Genomic DNA, 21,225 nt, shown 5'->3' with positions numbered 1-21,225 from the left:
GTACTTATACAATAGAAAAGTATGTCAATTGGGCGGTATTTCAAGTATCGTTGCGAATGTAGTACACTTCTCTTTTATTTTCTTTTTTCCTTCTTATAACAAGTGAGAGGAAGGGAATGAGAATTTGAACTAGACTCTTGATAATTCTATACATTTGAATTCCAACACAAGTTGTGTTTGGATTGAAAAATTTGAGAGAATTATTAGATGTGTGGGAATTGTATCCACCCATGTGGCCACATAATCGACTACCCTACTATCCTTACCTAGACCGACACAAACAAAAGCCCCCCCAACAAGATCTGCCATTATTATGAGTTATGACACGCTATTCAACATCAATAAACCCACAAACCGTGCAGCTATTGCTACAGCTCAACAAATTGACGTTTCTTCGTCGAAGACAGCCTACCAAAGACTCAAGTAAAAATAGAGGTTTTGACTTTTCTACGGCATACAACCCTTCTCATATCATTTTGAATTTTTGCACTGCATTGCAGTCAAATATGATATAGAGTTGCAAACCAAGCAAGCCTAAAATGGATTCACTTGAAACATCTTTCCTCTAAGCTCATGTATAGCCCCACTTCATGATTTCAACCTCAAAAATATATTTTAAACCCCTTTTCTTAGTTATGCAAATTAATTAAGTTGATTAGGTGATTGCAACTTAGATTAATTAATCTTAGTGATAATAAATACCAAATTTGGAAAAAAATATATATGAACACAAGAAACTCACAAATTTGGTGACAAAGTGGAAAACCATAGAGAGCATCCCAAACAAAGCAATTCACTATAGAAGAGAAGTTTTGCAATCTAGTTCAAATCATTTACCCTAGGCATTACTTGGTAGTTTAAATTCCAGATGCAACTCCACACCAACTTCAAAACTTTTAAACTCTATGTACGTCAATCTCTTTCACGAACTTCATTCGTAATTATGACTAGATTCTCTCAGTACCAATTCTAAAGACCCTTCTTGAAGATTTGAACTCTATAGCAGCACACAATGATTGATTGTTTTGTGATTTTAGCTCTTGACTACCAAAATGCAGCAACTCTATTGTGAATATGGACTTTTGAATTTAGGTTTTCTCTCAATGAAGTGCACGACACTAGCCACTTTAAACCTTGTGAAGTTGTGTTCATAAGATGTCTTTTTATATGTTTGCATGTAGGGTACAAAAACCTAGGCAACAATCAACTTCAATAAAATACATCGAATTGCAATTTCACGATTTTCGATCGAAAACTATAGTCAAAACATTAGTTGAAAATCGAAATCCTCTTCCAAAAGGTTGTTGAAGTATCATGTTTGATTGACCGATCATCGATCAAAGGATAATCAAACTCTTGAATGAAGGTTTTCTTTAAGTTGCATCTTGGACCTTTAAATCTTGAGCTTTGACAAATATTACAAACTCGATCCATATAATACATATCATATCAAGGAATTAACCTAAATCCTAAACATCCCATCAGACAAGTAGTCTTCATTAATTAGACAGCCTCAAAACTTGTTGCCATAACCTTTGAATAAAAGAGCACCCAAAAAACAAGTGATCTTTGCACTTCAATTCTCCACTGTAAACCTAACTAGGGAGCCAATCATGAGTAGAAACTATGTTGACAGCTAACCATCTATTAAAAGAGTGCTTCGAAATAGTGGAAGCCAGATCATTACCAAATCAAACTCAGGCCTTTTAGCTCGAACAAATTCCTCATTTACATACATTATGGCAAAAAGCATTTTTCTTTTGCTGATTAATTTAAGGAAGCACTGCTACCCCACCCAAAAGTGAAAACAATATCAATATTCACATGCCATACCCATACTGAGCCCTGTTTTACAAAACCCATCACATGGGTGTGATGCTAGCATGTTGAACGGTTGAGATTTTAGATGTTAAAAAATAAGTGTCGGTTAATAGTGTACGTTTTATCCAATCATGCTTTTTTGGGTTGTCTGTATCTGCTCAAGTTTCTCTGCTAAGTCTATAGGTACCCCTTGAGATTCTGGAAAGATTGGGAATAACTGGTATTATCCTCTTCACTCTGTTTCAGCTCATATAATATATATAAGTACAACAATGAAATTTACTAAAACCCAATTGAAACATTAACACACACAAAAAAAAAAATGACCCCCCAAGTCCAAAGTCTTCATTTTCTTTTCTTCCTACTCCTCCTCACTACAAGTTATGCTCTTCATCCTAACTACTACCGAAACTCATGCCCCAATGTTGAGGCAATAGTCTACTCTGCAGTCAAACAAAAATACCACAACACATTTGTAACAGCTCCAGCCACTCTTAGGCTCTTCTTCCATGACTGTTTTGTCCAGGTTCATTTCCTTCAAAACTCAATTTTATTGGTTTTTTGCATTGTTAATTAATATACACTCATGAGTGACAAAAGAGTGTGGTATTTGTTTCAACAGGGCTGTGATGCTTCGTTATTGCTAGCTTCTAGGAATCGTAAATCAGAGAAGGATGGTCCAGATAATATTTCACTAGCCGGGGATGGTTTTGACACAGTGATTAAAGCCAAAGCCGCGGTTGATAGGGTGCCCAGGTGTAAGAATAAGGTTTCTTGTGCTGATATTTTGGCCATTGCCACTAGGGATGTCGTTCGTTTGGTAAATAAGCATCTCTCTTTGCAGACATTACTACATTCTAGTTAAAGGATTTGGTTGCTTCAGTTTCTTTATCTATCATAATTCTTTGTAAATGTGATTATTTTATGTTTAGTCAAAATTCCAGTGTTTCTAATGTATAATGTGGATATTCTTCGAGGGTTTGGTTTGGTGGTTCCTAAAACTTGTAAGATCCACGAGGTTTTAGGTTTGAAACGTTTAACCAAACATCATAGAATCACCCTTAAGAGATTCTTCCGTGTGATTATACGATGTGAGTAGAACATAAGACTATACATATACGGAGGAATAGTCAAGTACTCGAAGAATAGAAGTACTTGAGAAGCTTTGGATTTCCTGGTTAATGTACATGTGAATGCCACTTATGTTGGCCTTAAATGTGACTGTAGGAGGTAGATTTACTGATAACATTAATACTTGTTGCTTTTCACATTTTCACTTATAAGAGATTCTGTATCTGACTGAGTGAACATGTATTTTGGAACAGGCAGGGGGACCCTACTATGCTGTAGAATTGGGAAGACTTGATGGGAGAAGCTCAACCATGGCTAGTGTCCCACACCACCTCCCTAGTCCTGATTTTAATTTGGACGAGCTCCATTCCATGTTTGCTAAACATGGTCTGACCCTAGTAGATCTAATCGCACTATCAGGTAGGTACTATAGAAAATTAGATATCTTTGAGGTTGTGGACCATGAAAAATCCATGAAGTTTCTCAATTTCAGAAAATAGTGCACTTCTCAATCAATTGTACATACATAATTTTCCCAAATCCGAACTAAAATAATTTCTAGACTCTGGTTTTTAGTTTTCCATAAATATGCTATTGATTGGCTCAAAATTTAATAGATTGAATATGGAGAGATGGAGTTTTTTCTTTTTCTTTTTTTATAGTGTTGTGTTTGTAACACGTAAGTTTTCACAAATCAACGTATCAACTTTTAAACACATAATAACAAAGAATAATATGAAATTTATTAATTGCTGTTAATGCAATATTAATCAAATTCATTACCATAGCAATTTTTGTAACCATTTTATAGTAAAATTGGTTGTAATTTTAACATTTTCCTCTCTTTTTTTCCTTCCTTACAAGATTATCCAAGTTTACCTTCTCAAAAAAGAAGAAAAAAGAAAAAGATTATCTAAGTTTAGCAATCACTCACATGTTAAAACTTAGGCACAGATTCTCAAGTATTGTCTTCAATTAAATTTATCTATGTTTTTGCATTGGTTGATAAAATACATGGTTGAATTTATTTATCTTTATTTTCTCAATTTAAAAAAAAAAGAATTTATTTATTATTGGGAAAGTTAGTATATTGCATTAATCAATAAAACCATGTAGTCTAAGATTCTGTATATAAGTTTTGTCCAAGCAAATAACATTAAAAAAAATTTGTTTTCTATATCTTTGTATTTATAATTAAATCTTCATTCATTTTATTCCCTAGCTGAAAAAATGAGTTATTGTAGGGGCACATTCTATCGGATTCTCACACTGCAGTCGGTTCTCCAATCGGATTTACTACTACAAAAGTAAGAACAAAATTGACCCAACGCTCAATCCATCATATGCAAAGCAGCTCCAACAAATGTGCCCCAAAAAAGTAGACCCCAGAATTGCCATTGACATGGACCCTTACACACCCCGGAGACTTGATAACATGTACTACAAGAACCTCCAGCAAGGAAAGGGACTTTTCACCTCTGATCAAATTTTGTTTACTGATAAGAGATCAAGAGGAATTGTGAACCTATTTGCTACCAAAAACAAAGCCTTTGAAAAGGCTTTTGTTACTGCCATGATTAAGCTTGGGAGGGTGGGTGTTAAGACTGGAAACCAAGGGGAAATTAGGCACGATTGCAGTATGGTTAACTAGATGATATTCATTTTCTTTGTAAAATTTATATTGCAATAAATATTTTGCACTACCTATGTAGTACCTTTAAGTTAATTTTACTCAAAGATTTTTTGTTTTTTTTTTTTGTTTTTTAAGTTTTGGCCCAAGGGTTGGGCATGGGCCCATTGCTTGCTCTAATCCAAATTCTGCTATACATGAACAAAGAACATTTAACTGCCGCCCAACTTTGGGATCAAGCGGATTCTTGGGATTTCACTTGTTTGGATTTAGGGGGAGTAGAGTAAAGTTAACCGATTAGCCTACTCTACTCCCCTTCCCTCCCTCTCAATCCATCGTAATTTTCGACCAACTCTACTCTACGCTTAATTTTCGGCTTACTTTACTCTCTCTCAATCCAAACAAGCTATTAAGATGACTCACTCCTTTTCAATCCCCCGTTTCTACAAAAAGGTGATCATAACCTGGTTGTTTGGGCTAAAATCAAAATACCTAGAAAATGTGACGTACAACACTAACCTAAGTGGAGAGTGTTATTCACTATCATCTGTTGGGAAATTCGGTTTAGTAAAAACAAACACCTCGTGGAAGGAGTCACATTTAATGGTAATAAAATCATTGAAGCCAGCAAATCCATTGCATTTTCCTCGCCAAGAAAGGGTGTCTCTATGATGTTTATTTTTCTATTTTGCATATTCGCAATGCATGAACATCCTTGAGTTGTAAGCCAACTTAAGGCCAATACTAGAGGTGTTATGCACCCCCACACAGTTTTTTACCTTCGTTCTCTTAATACCATAGAATATTTTGTACTTGATACTGTTTTCATTTGAATGCACCATTTCACCAGAAAAAAAAAAAAAAGTAAAAAAGACATCAGCAATATGTACACAAAATTTAATCCTTCAGGAATCGTCAAACGAAAAATCACTCCTCAACTTTTACCAGCAAGTCTGTTGAACTGCCTTACTAGAATTAATGGGTCAAACGACATATCACTATAGGCCAATTTGCACACAAAATTTTTTGTTCTGTGTGGGATGAAGAGCAATTAAGGTTTCCGTTTTTGTTGAAGCACTGATTAGATCTTAATAAAAACTTTCTTGGTCCATCAGAGCTATAGATTCATGTAACCAACAGGAAAAAGATAAACTTTAGCGGGGAAAATACAGAAGGACGGAACTGTGCAAATTATATTATTTGGCTTTTAAAAAGAGAACAGCGCTCTTCCTCTGAACTTGTCAGAGAGACAACAAGCTCTAGTAACTAATTGACATGAAACAAGAGGATTAATTATCGCTCTAAACTAGAAATTAAAGTTTAAGGCTTTGTTCGTCATCATTGTTGGCTTTCTCTGGGAGAACATAACACTTGAGTTCTCTCTAAGGAAGACTAACTTAGCTCTTTAAACTGTGTAATGTTGCTGGATTGTATCAATGTCCAGTCCTTTCAGCTTAACCACTGATTCGACGTGCCCCTTCAGGGTATGCAGCTCCCTTAATCTGAAACCACAATTCAAATCACCTTTTATAAGAAACCAAATAAATTCACCTTGTGTGAATGTTGTCATTTAACTGTTCTGCACTCCACTAAGCATTAATATGAAAAAGGATATGAAAACTATTGTGCAGGGAAAAAAAAAATTGTAAAAGGGGAGGGGATTGCTAGGATGTTTCTGAACCAAATCTTTCATACAGGTACATTGGATGCTGTCAAACATGCCTTAAAACATCTGGAAAGGGTCATGCAAACGCTTTCTCTACCTAGGGGCCTTTCTCATTCATAGGTCTAAATCTCAAATGTAAGTCAAACCAGTAAAGAGTGCTACAAGTTAGAATTAAAGTGGAAAGAACAAAACTTACTAATACACTTTAAGCACATTCATTCACACATATTCTTTTAATTTATACTTTGTTTTTTCATGATGAAATAGCTTACCTTGCAACCTCAGCACGTCGCTTGGCTTGCTCTGCTATCTCTGAAAGCTCCCTGTAACTACTCTTCTCAGTGAAAAGGTTGCTGGTTTCAGGTGGTTGAAGACCGTGCAGGGTCCTCTGTGCAGCTGCCCATTGTGCTTCTCTCTCTTCTTTTCCATAGTCTTTCTTTGTAGTAAAAGCAGTCTGTTATGGAAAGGAAGCAAAAAAAAAAAAAAAGAAGAAGAAGAAGAAGAAAACGATCAAATTAAAAACAAGAGTAATACTGGACATGATTCTAGTATTAAAATGTCCATCATTTAAAAATATAATCACAAAGCATACCTTGTTCTCCAAAAGATTATCCCAAGCCTTTCCACTCAGAATGTAGCGGATTGCAAATTTGAGGATATCAAGTGGGAAATATGTTACAAGACTATAAAGCCAGATTACACCAGCCCAACCCCAGCCCATTCCTTTTATCCGTGCAAAACCCCAATCTGCATATACTGCTATGAAAGTTGCTATCTGTGAAATACAGTATGGTTTGTGTTACAAATCAATAAAAAAAACTCTTTGATATCTAACATGCAAAACCCATAATAGCATATCATATAGTACCCAATCATAACACTTGGACATACCACAAAAATTAAATCAGTCAAATGCAGTTGAACTTCTGTTGAACAACACAACGTGCAAATTGTGGTGTAGAGATAGAAGGTGCACTCAATTTTTTTTATGAAGGTAGTTAAAGCTGTAATGGGAGGTGATATTCGAACTACAGAAATGGGCAGCACAAAGGAAGTCATATCCCCTAGGTGAATCCATCCACTGTGTTCTCATCTTTTTTACTTCTAAATTACTAATCATGTCACCTTGATAGTATATGACCACCTTGAACTTCCATATAAAAACCAGTGGACTAACTCAAGTTTCACGAAAGGAAAAAAAAAAAAAAAACCACCTATGTTTAACAAGGAAAAGTTTTCACTCGAACTAGAAATAGAAAGAGATAGATGCCTCTTCTCATAGAAATCTTACCAGCTGAGCAATTACAAAAGCTCCAAGCAAGAGAAGGCCAGGTCGTTCAATAAAGGACCAGCTGCGAGACCTTGTGACAAAAATTAGGGCCTGGCTTATAATACTAACTTGAAGGTATAAGGCTGCCATCATTTCTTCATCATTTCCACTCAATTTCCTCACTTGAAACTTGTCCTGTATTATGAAAAATGATAAACATATACTATCTGAAAAAATAGCAACCAAACTACTAAATTGATTTATTAATAAAAGAAAAATGAAAAAAAGGCATAAGTAATTACTGAGAAAAAGGTTGTGTCTTTCATAGCCCAAAAAAATATCACTGTCATCAGGGCCAAGTACCCTCCTAGAACAATGCCAGTAGCAAAAATTTCTCTCAGTTTCCAGCTGTCTGGCATTGGAGATGGCTTCACCCTATCCTTTGATATTGTCATGATTGTACCTAGAGCCAGGGTAATGCACAAAATCAGACTCATGGTTGTGCTAAGTTTGATAGGGTAAATTATATGAACAAAGAGATTGACAGTGACTTAAATGTCTCACCGTCATTTAGGATGGCAATAATTAGAACCATGAATGGTGCAAAGTCAAATTTCCATATCAAAGCAATGAACATGAATCCAAACTGCCAGATTGAGAATATAACAAATATATTAGAATTTACCATAGAACTATCAATTACAGCATAAACATCTCCAACACAAATTATTAGTATACATACCACAATACGAATAGTGATTGAAACTGCATAGATCTGCAAAGGAGAGAAATCAAAATAGGAAAGAGCTTAGACACTCTTGAACAAAAATGGACATTAACTATCAGCAATAAAGAAGATGAAAGGTTACTAACTGTGTAATTCTTCATCCTTTGGAAAATAGCCCTGCTAGTCAGCACAGCACTTATAATGACACTCAAACCTGGTTCAGTGAGGACAATGTCCGAAGCACCTCTAGCAGCATCAGTAGCATCAGCAACAGCAATTCCAATATCTGCCTTCTTTAAAGCAGGGGCATCATTGACACCATCTCCTGTCATTCCACAAATGTGCTTCCTCTCTTGCAGCTTCTTCACAATTTCATATTTGTGTTCTACCAATTTCAAAGAAGAGTTAGTACAACGAAGCATGGTCAAAACCTTGAAACTTAAGGATTACATTGTTGAGATTGACACAGAATTCAGTACTTAGTCAAGAACTTAAGAAAATTTTGAGAAATTTAGTAATAAATATTGACACAGAAAAAAGTGCATGTTTGCAAAGGGAAGGAGGATCTGTATTAAAGTATTCAGAAACTGCTGCCTGTTGATGTAGTTGAAGAAGAATTATACCTTGTTCAAACAATAAGAAGAAGAAGAATACAACAGGTCGGAATGAAATAAGAAATGTGTATACACACACACAACATCATACCAGGAAAAACTCCAGCAAATCCATCAGCCTTCTCAATCAACTCATCTACAGGGAGGGCTGCAATGGAAACATCCTTGTCTTGGCCGAGCAATGAAGAAGAGGGGTACATGTTTGTTCCCATTCCAAGCCTACGACCTGTTTCCTTGGCAATGGCAAGCTGGTCCCCTGGAAACACACAGAAAAGCATATAAATCAGAAGCCATGAAAAACAAATAAAAATTAATACAAGGAGTAAGGAGACTGGTGTTTCAATGGCATCTACCAGTAATCATCTTGACATTCACACCAAGGTTAAGTGCTCTTCTGATGGTTTCTGCACTGTCATGCCTAGGAGGATCAAACAGAGGCAACAAACCAACAAACTGCCATGGTCCCCCTGGACTCTCTTTTGTTTTTTCTGGTACTTCCTGTAGACAAATCATAAAGGCAACAATGGAATTAATTATTGAACTAAATCAGCATTACATATATATAAATGGTACATTTGCAAACCTGTCTGGCAACACCCAAAGATCGAAGTCCACGTTCAGCAAACTTGTCAATCACTGAATGAACCCTTTTCCTAACATCCTCCTTGCAGTTGCAAAGGGTTATAATCTGTGTAAAAAGATTTTTTGAAAAAAAACAATGAGTTATTTATTTCAGGAACAATTTCTTATTCCATATGAAAACATCATAAACAAGCTTACCTGCTCAGGAGCACCTTTACTAGCACGATGCCAGTTTCCCTTTTCATCAATGTAGGTCAGAGCGGTCCTTTTGTCTACAGGATTGAATGGAAGGAAATGAACCTCTCTGATACCAGCTCTTGCCTGCCCAATTAACAATAAGATAACCATACAGCACAATCTCTTGAAAATTCTGACATCAATCAACACAAAATGAAAAAAATAAATAAATAAAAGAAAGAGAACTCCAAATTTGTACCTCCTTTGGATCTGCAAGCATCCCTACAATGCAAGCATCAATGGCATCTTGATTTTCAGTCCTAGAGGCCCTTGCTGCGAGAAGCATAACAAGCTCTTTCTCCACACCCTTTGCAAATACCTCAATCAAATTTGTGTCAACAGTCAACTTATTCAGGGTTAGAGTACCCGTTTTGTCACTGCAGAGAACATCCATGCCAGCCATTTCCTCTATAGCAGTCATTCTCTTTGTAATAGCACCCTGCTGTGAGAGCCTGTGTGAACCAATAGCCATCGTGACAGACAAAACAGTTGGCATGGCAATTGGAATTCCTCCAATCAAGAGAACCAGTAGATTGTCAATTCCACTCCTATACTTGCGATGCTGAATTGGGTACATCACTATAATCTCAATGATAATTCCGATAGCAATTGAACATATACAGAAATTACCAATTGCAGTGAGAACTTTCTGGAAGTGCCCAACTTGATTGGTGCTGTCCACCAAATGGGCAGCTTTACCGAAAAAGGTGTGGACACCAGTGGCAATCACGACTGCTTCTATTTCACCCTGTTTACATGTTGAGCCAGAAAACACTTCATCTGAGGGGTTCTTAGTGACAGGAAGGGATTCTCCAGTCAGAGCAGACTGATCAATTTTTAAAGGATCACCCTCGAGAAGACGAGCATCAGCAGGAACAATATCTCCCAATTTAATGCTGATAATGTCTCCGGGAACCAAAATCGAAGCATCTTGTTCACTCCATCGACCATCTCTCAGGACCTACATTTTTGCCACCATAAGAAACTAGTAAAAAAAAAAAAAAGGAATAGTAGCAAAATGAACTTTAGAGCACGCAAAGTTTGTTAACATGTTTTTTACCTTTGTCTTGGGAGCAAGACCAGCCATAAGGGCTGCAGCTGCATTGCCAGCGTTGTTTTCCTCAATAAAACTGATTGTAGAGTTGATCAGCAAAAGGACAATGATACCAACAAAGTCCTGCCAATCCGGAGGCTTTCCATCACCATTTGCCAAGGCAATAGCCATGAGAGCAGCAGCTTCCATGACCCAAGACAATGGGTTCCACATGAAACCCAAGAACTTGAGAAGTTTGCTCTCCTGTTAGCAAAACAAGAAATCATTGCACGCCCACAAATCCAAGAAATGGAAACAATCATATTGCCAAAGGAAGAGGAGGAAACAATTGTCATCTATTAAAAGGTTATGCTGTGGACCTTTTTCTCTTCTAGTTTGTTTGGTCCAAAAACTTGAAGCCTGTTGGCTCCTTCATCTGCTGATAGACCCTGCCTTGTACATTTCAACTGCTCAAACACTTCCTCAATTGGAATCCGTTCCTGTTGACAAAAGTTCAATCTTTATTATTCTTCATGATAAATTATTAAATCACCCATAAAGAATTTTCACAATTAGCAATATGGAGTGAAAGAATGGCCAACAAATGTTATCTGATTGTGGACAACAATCACATATAAATTACTCAACTGTTATTAAAAAGGTTTTGAACTTGATCCATCTCTGAACTTCAAATATACCCCAACATTACTAAAATTCCAATATCCCATGTTGGGATCATGGTGTTGCTGGATCACCTTTATGAGTATTGAAATGTTCTTTCTATCAACATCTAACATATTAGCCAATCAATTTCCATGTTCTTTTTTGTACCACCAATGGCAATTATTTTTAATGATTGGGCCGAGTTTAATTTACAATTCAATTAAGAGGACCAGCAGTAATGACTAGATTACAAATGGATGAGTATTCGGTATTTTCATTTCCTATATAGAGATTTTTTTTTTTTTTTTTTTTTTTCCTGTTACTTACAAATGATTTTTCTGGATGCTTTGGAATTTCAATGTCCGGATTTTTTTTGCCGTACACTTTCTCATCCACCAAACATGAAGCAACGGTGAAAACAGAAGTTTCCGTAGAGTGAGAGAGATCTCTGTTTGTTTGGTGCGAGTGGTAGAGTTTGTAATATTTTTGAAAATTTATGGGCTAATTTCGAAAACAAATCGGAGATATTTCTTTGGCTTTTGATTTCAATGTGCCTGCGGCGAAAGTATCGGATAAATTCCGTTTCGGTTGTTGTGATTATTTATTTATTTATTTTTGTGAGTATTGCGTCACACCGGAGACTATAGTGTTGCGGACGGCTTTGCATGAAGGATGGCACCAATTTTGGCTTACAGTGAAACCATCGGGACCGTTCATAACACGTGTTCTCATCGCGTGGGCCCAGTGAGTTGGGTTTGGACGGTCCTGATGCAAATTCATCTATCAAGCTTCCTTAGTAGCCCAAAAGTTCAGGAATTCCACTCTTTTCATTCACAAATCACAAATATCTTTTTTTTTTCTTTAAAAGATAAAGAAAAATAAAAAAAAAAAAAAAAAAAAAGGAAAGTGAAAATTGAAAACGAAAATGAAATCCGTGCTTTTTTGAGAAATACGCACCCAATCACATGGAATCCGCGGCTTGACAACGCACGCTTCGTTTGCGTTCATAGAACGTGGTGGCTCTGAAGGGAATCAATTAAAAAAACCATAAATTGAATTTTCCAAACTTTTTTCAACGCGCGCTGGCGCGTGCTCTCACCTAACCTCTTTTTTTTTTTTTTTGAGATCACCTAACTTTTTTTTAATTAATTAATTTATTTGGTTCTTCATTCTCTCTCTGAATTATTACTCCATTTGTTATCATTAAAAATTCATTCTATTTGAATTAAAAGAAACTTAAATTAAAAAAAAAAAAAAAGCTAGTATTCTGTGTTAGCTGTTTCTATTATAAAGTAATGGGACCTCTGTTTTTTTTTTTTTTTTTGGGATTTGGGTGGTTGGGAGTACTACTTCCGTGGTACCTTTTAGACCTGACGGTTCTTTTTTAATATTTCCCGATTTATTTTTTTAATTTATGAGTGAAATAATTTTGGGTTTTATTTATTTATTTATTTTGGTAGGTAAAATGGGACAATTTAAAATCAAATCAATTTGAAAATCCTTACGGGGTTGAAGTCACGAAAGGAGACGATTTTGTTGACTTACTAAGTTTTTTTTTTTTTTCAATCGGTTCTTGACATGTGATTTTTAAAGTTCACATGGGCACTTTGCTAAAACTGGTAACATATGTTATAATATTATGTATAACTGTATAAATAAGTAAATGATCTAAAATATTAATAGAACAATAATATTTAAATTTCATTTGCAACAAATATTCAATTTAAAATTAGTATATAGACTGTGGGTTCTAATTGATTTAATTTGGTAAAGTGTCTTGTATAGTCTTGTATAGTTGTACAGATTATTTTATTTGAGCTTGTGTGTGATATCATAAGTGTTCTCTAATTTAAGCTAATGGGACCGATTGGTTTTAATTTGTGATTAAACATGCGTGGATTTTAGTACTCCTACTGTCCCACACTCACACATGGCTTGTTTATTCACAATGGCGAAAACCTGGAGTTTGTCCCGAAAAGGGGGCCAGATTTTGTTTTGAGGGGTAATGAAATTATTTTGTGAGGCTAGGAATTGAATCCTGAGCTAACTGCTGCTTGTGAAGTAATGGAAAAGAGATCGAATTTGAATTTGCAGCAATGGATACTTNACAAAAAAAGGCAAGTACCAAACTCACACTTTTGTTACTATTAAATAAAATAATAATAATAATAATAATAATAATAAAGCTAAAAGTGAAGAAAAAGAGCCAAACAAAGCTGACCAGCTGGGCTTCCTCAGTAACAACCATATATAGAGCAGGCCCACGCGCTTGAAAGGAGCGCGTCTGTGAAGTCAAAGGATAAAGCATAAAAGAGTTGGGAAGGGTATGTGTGGGTCCCAGAAAAGAAAGTCTTATAGGCACGGCGCTGGTTCAAAGTAACAGTATATAAAATCAAAACTGTCTCGGACTCTTTGCGTTCTTCACAATCATTCACACATACACTCGTATGGTAGACTATTAATTTGTCCCAAACGACCCTCTCTCTCTCTCTCTCTGCTTCATTTTCTTTATTTTTATCTTTTTACCGTATTGGTAATGGTAGATTTTTTTTTTCTACCATTATTTTAGTATATAATAGTTGGTGTTTCTCTCTTCACTGGCTCTCTCTCTGAATGAATTATAGAGATATTTTTATTTATATTATAGCTTGAGAGCTCTCTCGTCGTCGTCGTCGTCGTCTCCAGCTTCCACCATGGGTGGCGATAAGCCTATCAGTCTCGAGGAGATCAAAAATGAGTCGTTGATCTGGTACTCTCTCTTCCTCTTTCTCTCTCTGTACATACCTGTTTGTTTGTTTGTTTTTACGCTGCGTATTGATATTTCTCATATATATATCAAAGAATCTACTGAAGGTAAGCTATACGTGCATATGGATGAGTATTCGGTATTTTCATTTCCTATATAGAGATTTTTTTTTTTTTTTTTTTTTTTCCTGTTACTTACAAATGATTTTTCTGGATGCTTTGGAATTTCAATTTCCGGATTTTTTTTGCCGTACACTTTCTCATCCACCAAACATGAAGCAACGGTGAAAACAGAAGTTTCCGTAGAGTGAGAGAGATCTCTGTTTGTTTGGTGCGAGTGGTAGAGTTTGTAATATTTTTGAAAATTTATGGGCTAATTTCGAAAACAAATCGGAGATATTTCTTTGGCTTTTGATTTCAATGTGCCTGCGGCGAAAGTATCGGATAAATTCCGTTTCGGTTGTTGTGATTATTTATTTATTTATTTTTGTGAGTATTGCGTCACACCGGAGACTATAGTGTTGCGGACGGCTTTGCATGAAGGATGGCACCAATTTGGCTTACAGTGAAACCATCGGGACCGTTCATAACACGTGTTCTCATCGCGTGGGCCCAGTGAGTTGGGTTTGGACGGTCCTGATGCAAATTCATCTATCAAGCTTCCTTAGTAGCCCAAAAGTTCAGGAATTCCACTCTTTTCATTCACAAATCACAAATATCTTTTTTTTTTCTTTAAAAGATAAAGAAAAAAAAAAAAAAAAAAAAAAAAAAAGGAAAGTGAAAATTGAAAACGAAAATGAAATCCGTGCTTTTTTGAGAAATACGCACCCAATCACATGGAATCCGCGGCTTGACAACGCACGCTTCGTTTGCGTTCATAGAACGTGGTGGCTCTGAAGGGAATCAATTAAAAAAACCATAAATTGAATTTTCCAAACTTTTTTCAACGCGCGCTGGCGCGTGCTCTCACCTAACCTTTTTTTTTTTTTTTTGAGATCACCTAACTTTTTTTTAATTAATTAATTTATTTGGTTCTTCATTCTCTCTCTGAATTATTACTCCATTTGTTATCATTAAAAATTCATTCTATTTGAATTAAAAGAAACTTAAATTAAAAAAAAAAAAAAAAAAAAAAGCTAGTATTCTGTGTTAGCTGTTTCTATTATAAAGTAATGGGACCTCTTTTTTTTTTTTTTTTTGGGATTTGGGTGGTTGGGAGTACTACTTCCGTGGTACCTTTAGAAACCGACGTTACTTTAAATACATAGTGAGTTTGGTACTTGCCTTTTTTTGTAATTTCCCTATTAAAAAAATTTCCCCTTTCAAATTTTCTTCTTAATATGACACTACACCATTAAAAGAGGATTTAACCATGAAATGAATTTTTTTTTTAAAATATGATTTTTACCTAATTTAGATAAGTTTTTACTAACTTATTTTACTCGTTTGTCAGAGTCGCTCACAAACCTTATCATGTTTAGGTATAGGTTTTCATTCAATGCATTAGATTGACGCGTGGTTAAGGATACGTATTGTGTTGTATTTGTGTTGCATCTGGCCAGTGTACTAAAAAATTGGTTGTGAACAAAAACTAAATATGTCATGTTAGTACATTTTCTATTTCTTTTTCTTTTTTCCTTTGTACATTCTAATTTGAAGTCAGTTTGTACAATTTAATAATATGATTGAGATTGTACATTGAACTTAAGGATGGTATTTTCATAGGGATTGAAAATTTTAGGTTTGTCCAAACTTTCTGTTCCAATCTTGTATTGGTAAGCATGTAGAACTTGTTAAGTATATCTATACTATTTATAAGAAAACTCTTCTCTTTGAGCTAGACTTTTATGTGGTTTAGAAATACCCATAAATCTTACGTTTAACAAAAAAATAAAAATAAAAAAAAAAATTGAGGACAACCTAGTAAAATTATATCTCCAACTCCACTTAAAATGTTTACAAAATAGGACATTCTCCTACTAATCCATGTCTTTAAAACAAACTTATCCAATTTATTTTAAAAGGCAAATTATGACACTAGACCAAAAAAAAAAAAAAACGCGTGTGATAATGCTAGTTTGATATAAAATGTTGTAGAGACACCAAAATCAATATATATTTTAAAAAAATAAATGAAAGTGTTTTTTTTTTTTGGCATGTACAATCAGCATGATTCTGATTAATGCTGTCCAACTTAAGATTAACTATGTTTCATATGTAGGTCAAAAAACTTATTTAAGGAAATAAAAACAAAGCTACTTACGTTATTTTCATCTTTAAGACCTTCTTCTCTCCCCTCATGTGTGTGTGTTAAAAATACTTAATATTCTAAAAAAAAAATGCAATAACAATTCTATAGTTCTCTTGTGATCTTTAGAAGCTAATTAGTTTTTTGAGATTAGAGTAATCATATAATTTCAAAAACCCAATATTGTAATAGATTATAAAACAATTTCTAATAGAAATAAACCTCCTTTTAAATATCTTAAAATTTTGATAATTATATTTCAACTGAAGTAATATTCAATTTTTTTTTTTTAACTCCGTGCAATATAGTCTCATTTAAGTAAAATTTGTCAATAATTGTAATGTAATTAGAATAAGATGGTTCAACGAGTCAACATATAGTACCACCACAAAGAGCATTGGAAATATGGATGGTCCACTTCGATTAGGAAAAGCTCAACTCTCAACAAGGATTGATACATTTTCCTGATAATTTCGCCCTTAACTCTGCCCAAACTTACTCCACGACCTCAATTGTGGGATATGGTTGGAAATGCCCTACATTAATTACATTCACATGTGCATAACAAGGTATGAAAAACACTCTTGATCTTTAAATGTCACCTTTGTCAATGACGACTTTAGCATCAAAGTAGCTTATTCGGTCGATGCCTCCCTTGTATTCTTTTTGCAAGACCTCCAAAGCTTGAGTGGGACATGTGGTCACTAATTTTGGACATCATCAGACACAAACAATTATGTTATCAACTTGAGGAAAGACCTAACTATTTAACGGGCACGGCACAACATAGCATCAGCCAATGCCCTCAACATTGATGATATTGTTGAAGAACATGCATATTGTTACAAACTATTAATCATACTCCATCAATATAGTTCCATCAAAGGAAATGATCCAATGAAACTTTAACTTATTGGCACATACCATCTTTAAAGGGGATGAACCAAATTTTTTTTTAAAAGAGGTAAAAATTCCTTTAGTATTTACTTATTCGACTAAAAGAGAAAATAATATAACTTTAAGTGTCAGAATTTCGATGTTAGGATAAATCTTCACCTTTTATTTTTGGTAAAATATACCATAAGTACAAAAGAATGGTGATAATTACAACCGCGGGTAACAATAATTAGTTAATCCAAAACAAAAGTTGAATAAAAGATCTAAAGTTCACTCATTTGAAATTCACTTTCCGTCAACACTAAAAATCGATTGGTATTTTAATTTGACGATAAAGAGCTATCATCAAGAATAGTTGACATATGTTACCTTAAGGAAAAAAAAAAAAAAAGTTAAAAATGCTTTTACCATTACTCTTTTTGTGCAGTAAGAGTAAATCTACCCGTTTGAGCAGGGAATTAAGGATAGTATGAAAATAACAGTTAGGCGTTAACTTGATAAATTGCATAGTACCTGATTGACTCTCCGTGACATTGTATTGTACGGTTTAATTGTACCGCATAGGTTAACTGGTTAGAGTGACACACACAAACTCCCAAAAAGAAAAATGAAAAAAACACTCCTAAAAGGTTTCAATTCAAAGGGAAAGTTTTTCTTTTCGTTTTAGCCGGTGCATAGGTCCAAAGTTGAAACCCGCTATATTTTAGGCTCAATAATTTTTTATGTCTGAAAATTTCATGGCCCATTCGCACTACATTAAGGCGTGCATTTCACGCGTCATATAATAATAATATTAAATTATTATTATAAATCCCCTTGCCTAACAGATTTCAATGCGTAATTTTCATCTCTGTTTCTCTTCGTCTTGTTATTTTTTTTCTAGCTTTGGGTATTAAAAAATTGCCGACGTGTCAGGCGGTGATGGCTCGATAGAGGAAACTTCGGTTCCATCAAGATCCCTAAATGGAGGGTGTCTTTTTCTTCTGTCCTCACAATCACCGTAGCTTCCAAACCACAAGCGTTCAAACTTGTTGAAAATAATTATGTCACAATCATATGCTATCATATTAACGTGTTTTTAACGATGGTTTTTCTCTTGGGTCTTTGTAACAATTTATTACTATTAAATATATCTAATCCAATTGTTTTTATTTTTTATGTTCTATAAATAAATATCCAAACTCCGTATTTTATTATTTCTTTGAGTATATGTCGCCTCCTATTTCACATGTATCAAGTTATTATAGAAAGAAATTCTTTAAAGGCAATAAATGTCAAACTCATATCCAATTGTTAATCTAAATGTGATTTGTAATAAAATACACCACATACTTCTCAGTGTCTAAGTATTTATTGGTTGTGCATATGTATATTATGTGTACCTGTGTTTTTTTTTTTTTTTTTGGGTAAGTCTAGCGCTTAAGATTCGAGCTAGGAAACTTAGTCGGCTTGCTATATGTTAATGATACAATGACAAACTCACCATGGACACAATTCAAAATGAATATAAATGTAGTTGATCCCAAAATTCAATGCATCCCACCTCTTTATCCAAAGGGTCCTAGAGTAAGAGAATTTCATATTCCATTATCCAAAGGGTCCTCGAGGAGATGAATTGACCATTAATGCAAGTATATCCGTTTTGCTTGTATAGTTAATGTTAGGGCTTGTGTAGAAGTAATCCAACGCATTGGCATTAGTGCTGAATTTGCTAATACATCCATTACGCAATTTAGGCAAATTTTTTTGTTTGGTAGCAATATGTTTAATTTGATGAGCATAGATCTACAATGAGATTGGTCGAACATGCAAGTCAATGGTCATAAGGATAAACATTAATCATTCATTTGGAATTTCTAGGGTAGAGAGCATTGCAATATGGAGAGGGTATTGCAATTTGGTGGAGATCTCATGATCTCCGTCAAAGGGGAATGACGATATAAAACTGGTGACTGGGGAATGAAACTGAGATATGAAGATTTTGAATAGGTTGAGTTTATCAAATTTCTAATTAGGAACCTGACACTCAACTTGATTATATTGGAGTTTGTTAGATTTAAGTAGCTGACGATCGTGGAGGGTATCAAAATCGACCGAATATGAGGCGGGTTTAACTGTTTTGAGTGGGTAGGTCAAGTGCATCATGTGTTTGCTCACTCATAGTTTAGATCAATACATTATGCCTTACAAAAAACTATAGGAGAAAATAACATGAGTGTAACTCATTGTGAGAATAATAGATGCATAATTATGCAGTCACTTGACACTTAATGTTCGTTTGTATTATTATTTTTAGTTGATTTGTTGATATTTCAAAGTTTTGTTTTCTCTATAGACAATTATACTTTTCCTTAAATAATTAAGTCTATGTTTGTTTCAACTTATTTTCTACTAGCTTATGTTATTTTTTTTAATTATATATCACAATTTAAATTATCATTTTTCTTCTTAAACATTGTTGTCTCAATTTTTAAAATATTCCAATACAATAAGTTTATCACTTAAATTGTACTAAAACACACTCAATATATTCCTTGGAATTAGGGATGTAAAATAAGTAGAGCCAAGTTGAATATTGAAAATTCAAAATTGTTCATTAATCTTATTTTGAAGTCGAGTCGAGTTTGAACTCATCAAGAAACTAGCTTACATGTTCAAGTTTGGTTCATTATATTGTCGATTAAGCTTGAGTTTGATTTAACTTGAATTATGTTAACAACTACTCCATTACAAATCTATACTAATAATTAATAACTAAATTGAAAGTAAATTATTTTTATTTGAATTTATTAGATGGCATGATATATATGATATATAATCTAATTTCAAATTTATATAAGTATATTTTTATAAAAATATACATATAAATACAATACTATAAATATTTAAAGGGAAAGTTAACGGATACCCTAAGACATTGGTTTAGGAAATATTTTTAGAAACCTTTTATAGGAAAAGAAAAAATAAATTGTTTTTTTTTTATAGCATTTTATATTTCCTATAAAAATTGTATCAATTTTTTTTTTTTTAAACTTATACATTAACAAATACTCTAAGTAACAAATGTTTTAAGGTTACTTGTTAATGAGCCCATATTTAAATTGGAACTTTATACTAATGGGATTGTTTAGGAATACATTATTATATTTAAGTTTAATTCGCCAAGATTAAATTTAGGTTTAAGGTAAAGTACAACATCTAAAGATCATATGTATGTTTTATTAGAACTGTTACATTTATAACATTTTCACAATAAATTTTATGTAATAAGTTGTTAATAATTCTAATTTAATCCCTCAAATTAAAATTTTTTTTCCCCCTACTAATAACCATCAATATTTTGCAGTGAAAATGGCATGTTTCACATGTTTTATGCATCTATGGGAAAAGGCGTTTTCTTGGAAAACTAGAAGTGAGTAATGAAGTTTCAACTGCACGATGGAGGACTATCCATGCGTCTGGAAGATAAAAATGCCGTATTTAGCTTTTCAACCGTTGCTGTGCTTTTCCTATTGTTGCATTGTTTGCGGTGACACGATAGTAGCGTTTTCCAAATTCCAAAGCACTAATTCATTTTTATTGGCCTATTTTTAATATTTAATTTTAGTACTTTTCAGCACCCCTAGGTAGAAATTCTAAGAAAGACAAAAATGAAAAGGCCAATTGACCCTTAAAATGGAGGGTCCCAAACCAAAAATGAAAGTCAGTCCGACCCTAAAGCTGCCTCAAACGTCTCTGACTCTTCTAGCCAATCACACTCAATTGGCCCATGCAAATTCTTGGAGTCATAGTTATCTTGTGAAAAACTGGTGTGATCTAATCCTAGCCGTGGATTTGTGTCCAAAGATTATTCAGTATTGAGTGCCTTGGCGTATCGGTTTTGTTACCCAAAGTTTCCATGTCTCGTACTAATCGATAGTTTGATACCCCACCAAAAAAAAAAAAAAAAAAAAAAAAAAAAAAAAAAANAAAATTGTACAAACAGACTGCATCAATATCACAAAAGTTGACCAAATGTGGT

At 34.2% G+C, this 21,225-nt stretch overlaps 2 protein-coding genes across 2 annotated transcripts; one reads left to right on the top strand and one right to left on the bottom strand.

The window, feature by feature from the left end:
* Positions 1–1,850: 1,850 nt before the first annotated feature.
* On the top strand, positions 1,851–4,642 carry LOC112000103 (peroxidase 16). The gene is made up of 4 exons (XM_024032210.2): positions 1,851–2,347; positions 2,444–2,641; positions 3,147–3,312; positions 4,137–4,642. Exons 1-4 carry the CDS (start codon positions 2,144–2,146, stop codon positions 4,541–4,543), a joined length of 975 nt encoding a protein of 324 aa, XP_023887978.2. The 5' UTR covers positions 1,851–2,143; the 3' UTR covers positions 4,544–4,642.
* A 1,051-nt stretch (positions 4,643–5,693) lies between these two features.
* Positions 5,694–11,164, bottom strand: LOC112000102 (plasma membrane ATPase 4). Its single transcript, XM_065762211.1, has 15 exons — positions 11,032–11,164; positions 10,679–10,915; positions 9,818–10,579; positions 9,580–9,702; positions 9,383–9,487; positions 9,153–9,297; positions 8,891–9,055; positions 8,332–8,570; positions 8,201–8,233; positions 8,023–8,104; positions 7,761–7,921; positions 7,480–7,653; positions 6,781–6,963; positions 6,461–6,642; positions 5,694–6,024 (listed from the first exon to the last, which is right to left on the bottom strand). Exons 2-15 carry the CDS (start codon positions 10,883–10,885, stop codon positions 5,928–5,930), a joined length of 2,658 nt encoding a protein of 885 aa, XP_065618283.1. The 5' UTR covers positions 10,886–10,915; positions 11,032–11,164; the 3' UTR covers positions 5,694–5,927.
* Positions 11,165–21,225: the final 10,061 nt, after the last annotated feature.

This window comes from Quercus suber, unplaced genomic scaffold, assembly GCF_002906115.3.
Source record: "Quercus suber isolate HL8 unplaced genomic scaffold, Cork oak 2.0 scaffold_448, whole genome shotgun sequence".
NCBI lineage: Eukaryota > Viridiplantae > Streptophyta > Magnoliopsida > Fagales > Fagaceae > Quercus > Quercus suber.
This window is presented reverse-complemented; position numbering and strand designations above follow the sequence as displayed.